Raw genomic sequence first — 14,960 nt, 5'->3', positions numbered from 1 at the left:
ACTTAGTCTATAGTCTGTTCTTTGCAAATCATGGCAAGGCATCCATTAACACATGCTTCTATACTTGCCTCCGCACTCAAGATGAAAACATCTGCTGTTATTTCACCACCCTTCCTTACACACTTTTCCGAGCAGTCGTCAAAAAAACAAAACGAATGAATAAATAAATAAAAAGAAACAAGTGGAAAGCAGAGCAAGCAGACAGGGATGAGAAGGATACGTAAGATAAGATAAGTGACGAAAATTCAAATGCATTCATAGCAATGACCTCCAACCTAACTATTGGTTATAATAGTATTCATCAACATAAAAACAGAATTCAAATTTAAGTTGAATCCAAGAAAATTAAATCAGCACATTCGAATACAATATCACTGTTTGCGTTTTATAGCAAATTTCTTATTATAATATCTTTCAATGTATACAAATAAAAAAACAAAACAGTGAAGTGTTCATCCGCTTTCTCTCTATATTTCAGAGACATTCTGCAAAGGTTTCCTGCATGCCAAACAGACAAGTTGACTATAAATGCACGTGCCACGGCCACTCCTACAAGACAAGTGATTGGCTCCCACTGGAACATAAACCAATGAGAGCAGGAGTGGAAGACAGAAAAAAAAATGTGTTCATACATGTGCCTCATGTTAAAGAGAAAATCTTTCTTTTTTGTATTAGGTGCTTATAAACTCATATGTTTGGGCACAGGATATGATTAAGTCCTTATAGGTTGAAATTCAGAAAGGATTAAATGATTGAATTTTGAATTAAAAAAAAGTTTCTCCTCATTACATTTGTGACCCCAACCCACTTTTGTTTTGCTATTTCACAGTTTAATTTATTCAAGAAATATGCTGTAAAAAAGAAAAAAAAGAAAAAAGAAAAAAGAAAAGGCTGGAAAGGGCCCCTAGGCCAGATATTGGACACCACTTCTGGGTGGGTGGGAATGAAGAAAGAGCGCGAGAGAGGTTGGGAGAGAGAGAGAAAGAAAGAGAGGGAGAGAAAGAGAGCGCTCTAACAGGTGTGTCTCCAAACGTGCAGCGGTCCGGTAACACAGTGGACATCTGTGCCAAATTTGCTATTTTGTACCCGAAAAAAAAAAACAAGTAAAAAAATATAATAGTTTTTTTTTTTTTTCTTGGGCTCCTCCGACTGATGCCAGACCCGTTTCAATGTCTACCTGGACGCACACAAAAAGGTTTGCTGCTCATCAAGATTCACATCGATGAAAGGGCTGATGAGCATAGGATTTTCTGTCTCAAATGTACGCTGGGATTCCTAAGGAGCGACGGTGAGCTGTCTTTTACTTTTCTCAGCGTTGGCAGTAAACAGATGAAGTTACTGAATTTCACTTCATTTACTGTGTTGAAATATTAATGTTATAACTGCACACTAAAAGTAGTAAAGCCATTATCATGTGATTTGATGTTTCAAAATAGGATTAGACAATATGTTTTACAATAAATGAAGCGTCTCACTTACATTTGTGGACAGTTGAATTTCAAATGTTCATCTTTCTCTTCCTTTAGTTCATTTATAGAGTAGATCCAAGAAGAGGAAGCGTTCCAAAGCTCTGTTGGAGAGGACAAGCGATATGATGGTGTCAAGAAGAAGATTATCGCTCAGCTTTTTTTACGTGGCCAAGCGTTACTCTTTATAAAGGCTTTTTTGATGACAACCGTCTAAGGAAAATTTCAACGTGCACGGCTCCTCCCTATTAAGGTGAATTCATATAGGTGCCAGCTATGATTTCCTTGATTCAAATTCACAAAGTGGTTTGACGATGGCAATTAGAACCAGATGAAAATTCCTATTTTATTTTGGTAGTAGTTTTTGGCCCAAATATTTATCATCTTAAAGTTAGCTGTGGTAAAGCTTCATCTTTCGAATCTTTCGAATCACAGACTTTGAGATTTTTTTTTTTTTTTTTAATCGTCTCTGGATACCAGCATCATTTTTCTTGGAGCTTTTCATCTGCTTGTGTTCCTCTGGCTGTCTGCCATTTGGCCTCTCTCATCCCTCAGTACACTTGTCTCACTTATACACTTCCCTCTCTCTTGCTCTCATCCTTGTCCACCTTTTCACATCATACTGGTTCCCTGAGAGGCTTCACCCTGGCGGGGAACATTCCAGTCAAGGGGGAGGAGGACTTTCTGACACTGGCTGCTTCGCGGCTCAGCTGCAGAAAGCGTGTGATTGGCGCGGCCGTAGGAGTAGCCATGGTTTTAATTCTACTGGTGGCCATTCCTCTGCTGGTCCACACAAGCAAAGGAGGACACACTGGAAGTGAAGGGAGCCATTATGAAATGCTTGGAAGCTGCAGGATGGTCTGTGATTCCTACACCACCTCTCAGCCAGGTCAGGAATTAACAGCGGTGTCTCCTCCACCCCAAGATTACACTGGGAAGAAGATCAGGTCTGGCATTCGAGGCCCTCCGGGAATCCCTGGCCCCCCGGGAGCGCAGGGGCCCCCCGGGGAGCCAGGCAAGCCGGGACCACAAGGTCCGCCTGGTCCCGGTCCCGGCGGCTATTCTCCCTCTCTCTACACTCCAAAAATCGCATTTTATGCAGGGCTCCGCAAGCAGCACGAGGGAAGCGAAGTACTGAAATTTGATGACGTGGTTACCAATGTAGGCAACTACTACGAGCCCAGCACCGGCAAGTTCACCTGTCCGCTGCCTGGCATATACTTCTTCACCTACCATGTGCTTATGAGAGGGGGTGATGGCACCAGCATGTGGGCGGACCTAAAGAAGAATGGACTGGTGAGTAAATGATTGTGTGTGTGTGTGTGTGTGTGTGTGTGTGAGAGTAAACGTGTGTGGGTGTGTGCGCGGATCTTTGGAAGAACGTAGACAGTCCATCCATCCATCTATCCATCCATCCATCCATCCATCCACCCGTCTGTCCATTCGTTCATCCATCCATCTATGCATGCAGTCACTTCCAGACCTCTATTTTTCTTTATTATTTTAAAGCCGGCTCAATTCTTGCGTATTCCAATTAAATAGACGATTTCATTCTTATAAACTGGAGCCAATTATACTGTCTCAATTGTGAATTTTTCCATTACACCAGTCAGTTAGAGGCCACAGACAAACATCCATCCATCCATCCATTTTCTAGAGCCGGTTATCCTCACAAGGGTCGCAGGATAACTGGTGCCTATCACAGCTGGCTTCGAGCAGTAGGTGTGGGACACCCTGGACTGGTTTCATCCACTTGCAGAGCACACAGAAACGAATAACTATTCAGGCATCCAATTACACCTAAGGACTATGTAGTATGTCCAATACACCTGCCATGCACATGTTTTTGTTGTGTGGGAGAAAGCCGTGGTGCCAGGAGAGAATCCACATGGGCTCGGGGAGAACATGCAAACTCCACACAGGAAGGCCGGAGTGAGGTGGATTTGAACTAGGGTCCCTTTAACGGTGAGGCGAACATGCAATTCACCGCTCCACCAAAACAGACAAACATTCACAGTCAAATCTACTGTCACTGAAATGGAATCATTCTAATGCTGCCTGTACAAGTCAGCAGCAGGTACTCTTACACTATCAGTGACCTAAAAAGACGTGTTTAACACAAGGTACTAACGACTCATGTTCAATAAAAACATTAGACTTCTCACAATCAGAGTACTCTTCACTTGGCCGACATATGTCAGGTAGCCGACCACATGACAGATGAGAAATGAAAGAGTCATTTCCTTCCTCATTAGAAGGGGACTCATACAGTCTGTAGTCCTCTGTTTGCCGCCTATATTTGCATTTGCACGTGCGCTTTGGCTAAATGACAAGTAGCAGAATGCAGCCGTCACCAAAAGGAACCGTCTAATTAGAGAGGATCACACATCGAGCTTGATTATCGGCTAAACAGAAGTGCAAAAGAGCAACGCTGGAACGTCCATCACTACGCGGGCCAGTCAGTTGACACCTCAGCTAAATTAATAATAAATGCAAAATTGACAGTCCACTCATCCACTCCTGCATTCCCCAGACACTAATTAAAAATAGAGAGGGATGTGTGGGTGGGGGGTGGGCGGTTAGGGGTGGGGGTTGAGAGGAAAGGAAGAAGCGGGATATAGCAATACAACTAACACCAATGTTGGAAGAAGACTTCAGCTTCAGCAGGTTTTGTCACCGTGCGTTTGTCATGTCTCACTCCTAAATCATTTAACGACTCATTTAACCTGACCGAGGTTCATCGGACATCTTGTCATGTGGCCTCTTTAGACAGTTATGGCAATGGAGAGCTTGTCTAACAGTGCTTGACAGAAAGCGGCATATATGAGGTGCAATCTAAGCTGCATAATACTTGGAGGCAGAAAAGACCGCAGGCTACTGGATGTCTCGGGTGGTCGCTTAGCTTTACAAAATGGGCACAATGTTTGGCAGGTCGCATAGGATGCAACCTGTGGTTTGTTGTGTTATGATTTTACCATCAAATCTGCATGGGTTGTATTTGCTTACATGAAAGAATCCTCCTTTCTATTTTGTTTACAAACCAAAAACCCAGACAGGCAAGACAGTGCGAGAATTTATGAAATACTAGCACCTCAATTTACACAACAGGCACAATCTGAGATGTTCATTTAGAGTATATACGAAAGGGGGAGAATAAGGAGAAAAGCCAGTTGATGGGATTATGGGGGGTGATGCAGAAGAAGATGGAAGACTTCATGGAGGCGTGGAGACAGTTAGCCGCTAAGACGAGACATCGGGGACCCTGGCAGCGAAGGCCGGGACGGGATCGGGCACGATTACCAATGGTCACACTCGACATGTCTCGGCTTGACAAGTCATCAAGGTCGGCGACAGGAAGGAACTACAGTGCTCTGCCTTCTGCACTTTTATTGGATGGTTTAAAAGAAAACCTCATTCATTTTATGCTTTTCTATTTTAGTTTTCTTCATAGTCCAAACTACTACTACTATTTGTTTGTGTGTGTGTTTAGGTGACATTACCTCAACGGTAAATTCGATTTGTGAATTAATTATGAAAAGATTACTTTGTTTTCATCTGAATATACGTCAAAGCATTCGGCCACACGGAGAAAATGACAATGTTTTGACGGTTCAAGACATTTTTTTGTATTTTTTACAGTCCATCCAATGAAAAACAACAATATTATAATTCTACATTTCCAAGTCATTTCAGTTATGCACTGTGTGCAATTATCTTTTCATCTTCAAGGTTAGCAGGGGTCAAATGTTCATTAGATTTCATTTTCATACAAATCTATTACACACTAAGCGGAATTGTCACTCTGCCATTAACAGTTCATTTGTCATTGACATACAGGGCTGTGTCAACATTGGTAAATATTGTCTGAGTTGATGACGTTGAAAAGTGATGAAAGAACTGCATTATCACATGACAGTATGACATAAAAGGCAGTTTCAATCATTACACATACGAACAAAGTAGCACTTAACACCCTCATTTTTGTGACTGCTTGCTTAGTGCATGAATACGTTCATTTAAAAGTAGAAATAGAGTTGTTAAAGGAAGAGGTGCCAGAATAGACAATCTGAACTTTTTAACGAGGATACGCTGTTAAGATAAAGGATAAATTAAAAGCATTCGCTGCTGTCCTAATTGCATGATGAAGTGATTGTAACCAAATCTAATAACAGTTGGAAAAAGTTCTGCTCTGCAATTGTTATTATAGTTCTACACCTCGCATGATCTTTAAACACATTTAATCCCTTTAAACACAGTTAAACATATTAAAACTCTTCTTGTAAACAAAGTATTGCGAATGTATTGCACCCCCAGAAAAAAAAATGCAGGAACAAAATGAACAGAAAACACTTTGCAGATTGTACAAATATGTCAGAAAAGTTCCAGACTAGTGCCACAAAAGATACACAGTACTCACCAAAGGTTTGAAAACAAAAATTTAAATGATTTTAAACACTGAGAAGTCTAGAAATTCAAGATACCAACTTGCAAAGCTGTGGACTGAAAGTCATTCCAGTCCATAACGCACCATCCATATCACAAATTTGTCTGAGAAAATACAAAGATGTTGCAAAGCTGTTTTCTGGCCCAAAAGGTGTCTCCTTTGAAGAATCTGAATCTTCAAGAATCTGAAAACATATTCTATTTTCCACAAATACATAGTTCCATAACTATTTTGTCATACTGTAATGTCAATGGTTTGAATTTTTAAATAATGATAAAACATTGAATTGGACTGTATTCCCAAACGCTTGACTGGTACCGTATTTCAAAACCAAACTATAAAGAACTTTTTTTTTTCACCCTCCAAAGTAATTGGAACATATATCAGTCATTGAACAGTTTTTCACATGCTTTTGTGTCAGGTAATCAATTAGTAGGGTGAGTGATGCAGAGACCAATGAGAGCAGACTTGCTTGGGAAGAGATATAACTGGTACAGTAATGTGTTATGGATCTTCCAGCCCTAAAACAAAAACCTTCAGTAGTCAGTCTGACACCTCTAAGAAAGACAAAACCAAGATAGTTGAAGTACAAAGTCGATAAGAAACTGGAGCCAGTTATATTGCGTCAAGACCCGACAGTGGAGGGATGTCCTCCACTGTCAGGTCTTGCCACAAGGCCAGGCTACCTACAAAGAGATCCTGCGCAGTCCGCCTCTTTCCGCGCACGGGAAGATGCAAGAATTTTGCCAAGATAAGCCATAGCTGCTTCACCGTGACGACATTCCTGCTCCCAAGCGGGTTCGACGTAATATTTTCCCCGTTTCTCTAGCTCAAGAGGGTCGGTCATCAGGGGTTGTGTTTTGAAGACATGGATAACATTAAGATGGCCGACACGAGTGACAGACAATCCCCAAAGAATCCTTCCAGGAGTGCATGAAGGCAGAACGGAACACAAAAGTCGAGAAAGCGTTGTTAGACTCCGGGGACTCCAAGGGGTAAACCTGGATTTGAAATACAGTCTATGCTGTATGACACCGCGAACTTACTTTTTTGGTGATATTTTAGTTCCACTATACTTATACTTACTACAGTAACTATTTGTGAAGTATCTGACCAAAATGTTGTTTTGGTTTTATTTCTATTTCCATCATTTTCTTTTAGAAGAATTGTCAACCAGTGCCCCAGAACAGGCAGCAGTGTTGAGTCCTTAGAAGCCCACCTCCGCAGAATTGTGCGATACTTTTAAGTATGGCAGTGTGCGTGTGCGCGTCTGTGTGTATGTGTGTCTGTGCAGCAAGAGGTTGGTGATGCGATGCCTACATCTTAGGAGGATGTGCTGACTGTGCCAAGGCTTCCACGGGATTCCCACAGATCCAATAGCTATTACGGTCCCTAAATCCCCACTCTGTGAGCCCAACGTGCTCACACCTCAATCTTGCTGTCACAAATCTTTGCAGCCTGACAGGGATTCAGGGTCTGCCCATTTGTGATTGAAGAGCCAGGGTCTTGCTTCAGCAGCTACCATGTTGGTGAAATGCCACAATCAACCAGGAAGGCAATGTAATGGTATCAGTGAATACTAATACATTTCTGTTACATGAGGTCGCTCAGTACGAGGCAATCTGGTTGTCCACCAGAACAGCAAGATGAAAGTAAAGGTCGGGTGCTAAAGACCAAGGGCGTTTCCAACCCATTATGGGGGTGTGCACCACTAAACTGAATCCCGGTACTCTAAAGTTTAGGAGAATTTTTCTCATGTATGTCTTTTTTGTAAACGAGCCACAGAAGTGTGTTTACAGTGAAACATACTCGAATACTTTAACATCAAAATTACAGCACCCCCCCCCCCCCCCCCCCCCCCCCAAATAGCGATATTTAGAACACTATCATTACCAGGCGTCATTGTTGCTAAATGCACTACTTCAACTAAATCTCCAATACTGTATCTTTAAGGATTCCATCTGTCTATATAATTACCACAAAAATCAACTACTGGCAGGATTGCTGTCAATTCACTCTACCCTATTTCTGGTCTAAAGAAAAAAAGACAATACCAAACATACTGCATATATAGACAAACAAGCATTAACATTGACTGTCAATCGCACAATTGAGGTTCTTCAATGAACATAAAATTATTCATTCTGTGGAGATTTCCTGGGGAAAACCACTTGGTTAAACAGTAAAAACAATTGATTCAAAAATAACAATTATTTGGTTGAGAAATCGCCATACTCTGAGATGTCCTGTTCTTGACTGATCTTGAAAGCCAAGCGGCTCAGGCCTGGTTAGTACTTTGGTATAAAAGTAATTATGATGCCAACGAGCATTGCAGATGAATCAATGCGAGGTGCTGTTCAGTCTTATGCAGTTCTCTCACCTGTCATGGCCTCTTTTAATAGCATCCCTAAAGGTCATGCTTGTTAAAATGTCATCATTTGCTGCCAGATGTAGGAACTTTTCCAAAAAGACACAGGTGAAATCTAATTAGCCTTAAAGTAAAACCCAAGGTGTCTTCGTATGAGATGAAATGTCCACCATTTGGCAGATTTACTGTAAATTCAGTATTCTCTCTCTGCCCATCTGTACTGCCAATACAATCTTGCTGTCCATTACACTGAGTGGCAGTTAATAGAAGGTTGGGATATGGATCACGGTGCAGACACTTGACGTAATCCTGAGGCTCCCAAAGGAGGAGGACAATTTGTTCGATAAATATTCAATTTGCCCAAATGCGCGCGCGCGCACACACACACACACACACACACACACACACATACACGCACACACACGCACACACACACCGCAAACTGAAGCCCACACTCAAGCCCTTCTTTAACTGTCTTCCTATGTGCTCTGGTCCCTCAGGTAAGTTTAACAGCTACTTTTCTATTGTCTCCGCTCTAAGAGGTCAGTATATCACAGTGAATGAATCCTGTCAGTTTTATTACTCGTGGAGCGCAGCGCCACAGATGAAAACAAGACTTCATATAACCGCGCATCTCTCTGGTCTCACAAAATAGCCTCGCTTGATCAGTTTGTGACGCTGGACACCCCTCCCCTTTCCCCAGACCCTTGTTCTTTTTGTATACTTTTCTTTCTTTCAACACAGAGACTGCTTGTATACAAAACGACATTGCAGCTATCCCACGTGTCTCCTCTACCTCAAGCGTGGTTTTAGAGAGGCTTTAGTGGAGACCCTGCAACGCAAGGGTTATTCGAAGACTGCCATCGGCATGCCCCAGGGGCCACTGCTGCATGGATTGTACCCCACACATTACTGGGGGCTCAACACAGTGTGCTGAATCACTCTGTGTCCTTCATCCATATCAAACGCCTCTGTTGACTTCCTGTCTTAATCCCCCTATGCTTCTTTGTCTGTGTGGTATATTAATCGAGGATTCGTGTTATTGCTACACATGCCGAAAAATTGAGCGCGAGCATCAATTCATATTTCTGAAAAGCTAATAGAACTGTTTATTCTTTTATGATTTCACACACATTAAGCGATAAGAATCTGCCGCAGCCTAATGGGGTGAAAGTATGCCCCTGTCTGCTGCCAAAATAATGAGCAGGATGACATATATGTGACATTGATAGGACTTCACAACCGTAGCATGACTGTCAGAGGCAGCCAATGATGCAAATGGAATATTGGCTGACACAAAAACAACCTAACCTTTATTCGCCACTGAGTACCAATAAATGAAATGCTAGAGCAATTCCTGAGGATTAGCGTGATCACTGACTGGATTTTGGTAGGATTTTGGCTAATTTTGGTAGGATGGCCGGGTCAAAGTTTCTTGTGCTCTGGCTCAACATGATCAATTTGTGGTTGTGGATTGGTATTGGTGGGACGGGCATTCATATTGATGACATGTGGTGGTAAAATATAGCATGATTTATTCATAATAGAGAGTTTAACGCTATATGCTATGCTAATGTAACAAATGTAACCACTTATCAGTCTGGTGACTGGTGCCTGTGTTGCTATTTTAGCTAATGCTAACTGCTATCTCGGTTGACAGTTCAACAGCGCCAAACAAGTCAATGCACTCACTACGATCCAACCTTCTTTGCTCCATACCAAAGTAGTAGAATTTGTATCCCCTGGCCCTGCAACTTGAATTGATATGTTACTGATACTGTTCTGATTTTGGTTTTTCAAATAAATTGTAAAATATTTCCACTTACTCCCTGCAACGTGCTCACAAACTAGCCATCGCTGCGTGATGCATTGAATGAGTATTTCTAAAGATGTTTGAAATGCTCCACTGTGCGAGGGGTCATTAAACAGGCCTCGAGTCAACAGCAAAATGCAAATGAGTACAGTACTTTTGTGTATCCACACAGTAACTAGCATTGCATAGAAGCAATTTTTGAAATAAAACCTGAAAATCAGTCCGCACAACTCAACTTGCGGTTCTGTGTTAGAAACAGAAAAGAAATGTTACAGATGCTACATGGCTTCTCAATTCTCTCAGCCGCCTTTCATTCCTCAGTTCATTAATTGTATTGTTTTTTTTTTCCTGAGCAACACATTGCAGTTGGCAAATATTACTGATGCGCAGGGAGAATCTCCAAGAGTAAACATAAAGCAAATGCACAAACTATATTTAGTCATTGTGCTTTTCAGGCTTGATTTATATATACCACTATCGAGATGGCATCCTGCAGATATCTTTTAACAAGTGGAATATTGTGGTAAAAGTAGTAGAAGCTATAGGAAGGCTTTCAGAGCTGTTCAGCCCTCGAGAGGCTGACTTCACCGCTCCTCAAATCAATGTGGCTTAGAGAGAATACTGTAGAAGCATGTTTAACTACTGCTCTTCAATAAGCTGTATGCGGAACGCAGCATCTTCTTTAAAGAGGTCTGCAACTCCGGCCCTGACACTGTAACGGCACGCCGCAACATTAGCTGGGAACAAAACAGTTGAATGAAAGCAATTTAGGTGCAGATCATATTTCGCAGCTGTCATGAAGATGTGTTCGGCTCGTCTGTGTGGTGACAGAGATTGGGTGCTACCTACATAGATGGACACAGAGCCAGATATAAGGCCTCTGATATCTGACATATGTTCAGTGAGTGCTGCTTTCTATACCAGAATTATTGAACCGTCCTACATGGGAGGAATTGTTTGGGGTGAAATGGTTGAATGAATTCAAAAACTTCACCTGTATTATTGTCATTTTGGAGTTTGTTTTTTTTTTTAACCATTTTTTTATACTTCGTTTTGACTTGTGTTCTTGAAATTCTTCCATTTGTTTTAGTGTTTACTATACTGTATGTATAAAGTAGTATTTCTCAAGTCCAAGATTTCGAAAAAAGTCACAATATACTGTAGTTATTGATATCAGTAACTAATAAATGTTATCTATTTTATAACCTTAAAACTACCTGGGTGGGCCGAGACGGTAGAAGAGTGGTTAGCACATATACCTCAAAGTTCAGAGTCCCGAGGTCAATTCCAGCTCTCTCTGGCCCTTCTGTGTGGCGTTTGCGTGTTCTCCCAGTGCCCACGTGGATTCCGTCTGGGCATTCCTGCTTCCTCCCACATTCCAAAAACATGCATGATAGGTCTAGTGGACCCTCCAAATTGCCCTTAGGTGTGGTTGTGAGTGTGAATGGGGTTTAGGTTTAGGGTTAGGGGTAGGGTTGTTGATCTTCTGTGCGCTGCAATTGGCAAGCAACCAGTTCAGGGTGTACCCCGCCCACTGGCCAGAAATAGCTGGGATAGGCTCCTGCAAGTTAGCAACCCTGGAAGGTTAAATGCTGAATAAAGCTACCACTAAATACAGTAAGCATCAAAATGCTTTACTTGTTAGATGATAACCCTCACGTGTGGTGTAAAGTACTTTTCCTTGCTCAAGAAATTAGAGGATTCTCTCATACAAATGCACGCTAGTTTTTACATCGTCTAAGCATTCATAGCTAAAATATTTGGCAGTAAATATGAGTAAACAAACAAGCTGTCAGATAATTTTAACATATATAAGAAGCTATGCTACGTTTGTTGGGTTGTAAAGAAGGTGCGTAGGACCTGAGACCAATTAAATGAAAGTACGGGCTGCTTTGACAAAGAGCATTCTTTGAGCGACAATGAATGTAGGGCTTGCCTTGTATTTGCCTCTGTTTTATATCATTGTTTTGTTCCCGCAACATCATCCTAAAATCGCAAAGTAAAAGTTTTAACATCTTCACGAGAGTACAATACGACAGCACAAAATGCAAATACAGCTCAGCTTAGAATGTTTTTATGCACTTGGTATGACCGATTGCCAGAACAGCCCTTTGTGCAGGCCCATACCTTCTCCACACATATAACGTAACAGTCTTTTCATTGTTAGCCAGATAGCAGACTGGCAGCGAAATCCTGTTCCCCCTCAATCTAGGCATGTGTACTTAAACATCAAGAAAGAGTAAACCCAATTAAATGTGTTAACAAACAAGTAAAGATCCACTGCCTCTGGGTCAATAAGCCTTAGCTTGCACACGGCATGCAAATGGAAAGCTGTCTGGCTTCATTACCGACCACTCAATATCACGCATATCGAGCTGGACTATAGGATCATAAACATCAGGTCAATAGCCGCTGCGCCAAGCCATGCTGCTGCTCTCCTCCAGCCCTTGTCATACCCGGCGATTTCACTAAACTACAAACACCAATCAGATCTCTAACCCGAGCTCCTACCACAGCCGATCGATACAAGGAAGACAGTCTATGCTGTCAGTCCAACTCTGGGGGGGCTCACAGGTCACCGATTCATCCATGTGTTTATCAGCCTGGACTGTGGACCCTAGAGGGTGACAACGTCGTATGAGACTGTCATTTAAGAGCGCTTCCTAATCGAAGGTGACTAAAAAGGTATGGTGAAGGCAGATTGACATCTGGTCTATTTTCACAAGGCGCTAAGCACACAGAGCTGGTGAAAAAGTGATGAATTCATGTGCATGTCTACTCAGTTATACACTTCATCTAACCGTCTCGTGCGTGCGTCCTTTGCGGGTGACAGGTAAGAGCTAGCGCCATCGCTCAGGACGCCGATCAGAATTACGACTACGCGTCCAACAGCGTGATCTTACACTTGGACGTGGGCGATGAGGTGTGCGTGCAGCTGGACGGAGGAAAGGTCCACGGGGGCAACACAAACAAGTACAGTACCTTCTCCGGATTCCTCATCTACCCAGACTGACAATCGCCACAGGATCAGAAGAGTAAAGTTGTGTTTACTCTGTACATTCATACAGACCAGACAGAAGAGGCAAACAACTCAACACACATGCCCTATGCACACATCTACGAGCTTGCGAGCACACTCGCGTGCGTGTCCGCGCTTGCATGCGCACACACACATAGGCACATCAATATAATCATAATGAATGGATAGAAAAGGGACAATTACATTTAAGTGGACTTATATATGGGACTTTTAACAACCTCCTTTGTGTGCACTTTGTGGCTCTTAAATATCAAAAATATTCTAATATGATCACTTGAACTTTAATTGAATATCAAAATAATACTGTTGGTCAGATTGTTTGTTATGCAATAAATGTGTCATGAAGAAAATCATTTTCTTTGCACTGACCTACAAAGTATTTATGCCAAGATATCAGTAGAATTAGTGCCAGAAACACACCTGAATAAAATCTAGTGCAATATAATAAATACATATTGTGCGCATACAAGAATGATTATAATTCAGTGCCCGGATGTGATTGACACCATCAAAAATGCATTAATCCAACGACATGCTTATTTTTGTGTTTTTTTTTCTATGTGAGTCTCATGAAGGCAAAAAGCATGTTAATATCTTTCACAGTCAATCAAACCTGAATTCAGTATGATTATATTTGTAAATGCGAACTATTGTATTGTTCACATTGTCCAGGTGCACCTTATTCTCGACGATGTGCTTGTCCTCTTATGTTTTCAGGGAACTTAAAACCATATTTAGACATTCACCCTCTGTTGCATTTTACAAGCCCAACATGATCGGTGGATAGATAGAAAACATATTTTACAATTGCAGCTGTGCGTGTAGTGACAATTGAGTGTATTATTGACAATATTCTTCAGATGTGTGTGTGTGTGTGAACAGATGTGATATATAGAGAAGCATTGACAGAGGGTACGAATACAGCTTTACCCAAATGAAATGTTGTACAGTACATCATACTGTCACGATGTTGTTTTATTGTTCCATCATTTTTTTTAAGGAATCCATCAAAATCTCATCATTGGTCTGCAACAGTATGTTGAAGAGGTTGCATAAATAATTACTATTAAATAATCTATGCCTACATATTGTGTGCCATGTAAGTGTAACCAAACACACACTCTATACCACCACTCGGTCTGACTGCAGCATTGACTATACGGCGAGCCACAGTGGACTTAACAAGCCGAGATCAAAGCCACTGCCTGCATGCTTCTACATGGATTTCCGATATGTCTTAAGACACTGTCCAAAACACAAACATTAACACTGAGGTATTGATTTCAATTTATTATTCACCCAGCATCTGCAAAATCCAGGCTATGCAAGATTTTTTTTTTTTATATATCACAATAATTTGTGCAAAAGCTAAATAAGGTCTGATTATTGAGTGCTTGCTTATCATGGTTTGAAAATCAGATCAGTTGTTGCAAATCCTGCCAGTAACAAGGAATCCAGCAGAACAAATTAGTCCGATTTTCATCAGTATATGCTGAATTTACAGTTATCGGTGGAACTTTCAATCAACATTAAGTAACCACGTGGTCACTTTATTTGATCGGTCCATTTCAAATAACAATATTTGAATTACCGGAATTGGACATTGGCCAAACTATTTGGTACACCTGAACAATCAGATGACACACTATATAATAACAATAGTAACAATAGTAGTAGTAATAATAATAATAATAATAATAATAATAATAATAATAATAATAATAATAATAATAATAATGTCCATCCTTAGAGGAAAGCTAGAGGAAAATGTCCAATTTTGACCAAAACTGAAAACCAGCCACGAATCTAAGTGCTGTAGCTATAAAAAG

General features: G+C 41.3%; 1 protein-coding gene across 1 annotated transcript; it reads left to right on the top strand.

Annotated features, from left to right (window-relative positions):
• The first annotated feature begins 1,778 nt into the window (after window positions 1-1,778).
• On the top strand, window positions 1,779-14,187 carry c1ql4a (complement C1q like 4a). The gene is made up of 2 exons (XM_088407551.1): window positions 1,779-2,762; window positions 12,925-14,187. Exons 1-2 carry the CDS (start codon window positions 2,217-2,219, stop codon window positions 13,102-13,104), a joined length of 726 nt encoding a protein of 241 aa, XP_088263677.1. The 5' UTR covers window positions 1,779-2,216; the 3' UTR covers window positions 13,105-14,187.
• Window positions 14,188-14,960: the final 773 nt, after the last annotated feature.

Source organism: Hippichthys cyanospilos, chromosome 2 (assembly GCF_059441005.1).
Source record: "Hippichthys cyanospilos isolate Australia breed blue-spotted pipefish chromosome 2, RoL_Hcya_1.0, whole genome shotgun sequence".
Classification (NCBI taxonomy): Eukaryota; Metazoa; Chordata; class Actinopteri; order Syngnathiformes; family Syngnathidae; genus Hippichthys; species Hippichthys cyanospilos.
The sequence above is the reverse complement of the archived record's forward strand: the minus strand, read 5'-3'. Positions and strand labels throughout refer to the sequence as shown.

What these genes read in the sequence shown, in the direction of transcription:
- c1ql4a (XM_088407551.1), top strand. Translation starts at nt 2,217, where the DNA reads ATGGTTTTAATTCTACTGGTGGCCATTCCTCTGCTGGTCCACACAAGC. An exon ending in ACCTAAAGAAGAATGGACTG is followed by an intron (nt 2,763 to 12,924) that starts GTGAGTAAATGA and finishes TGCGGGTGACAG; the next exon opens with GTAAGAGCTAGCGCCATCGC.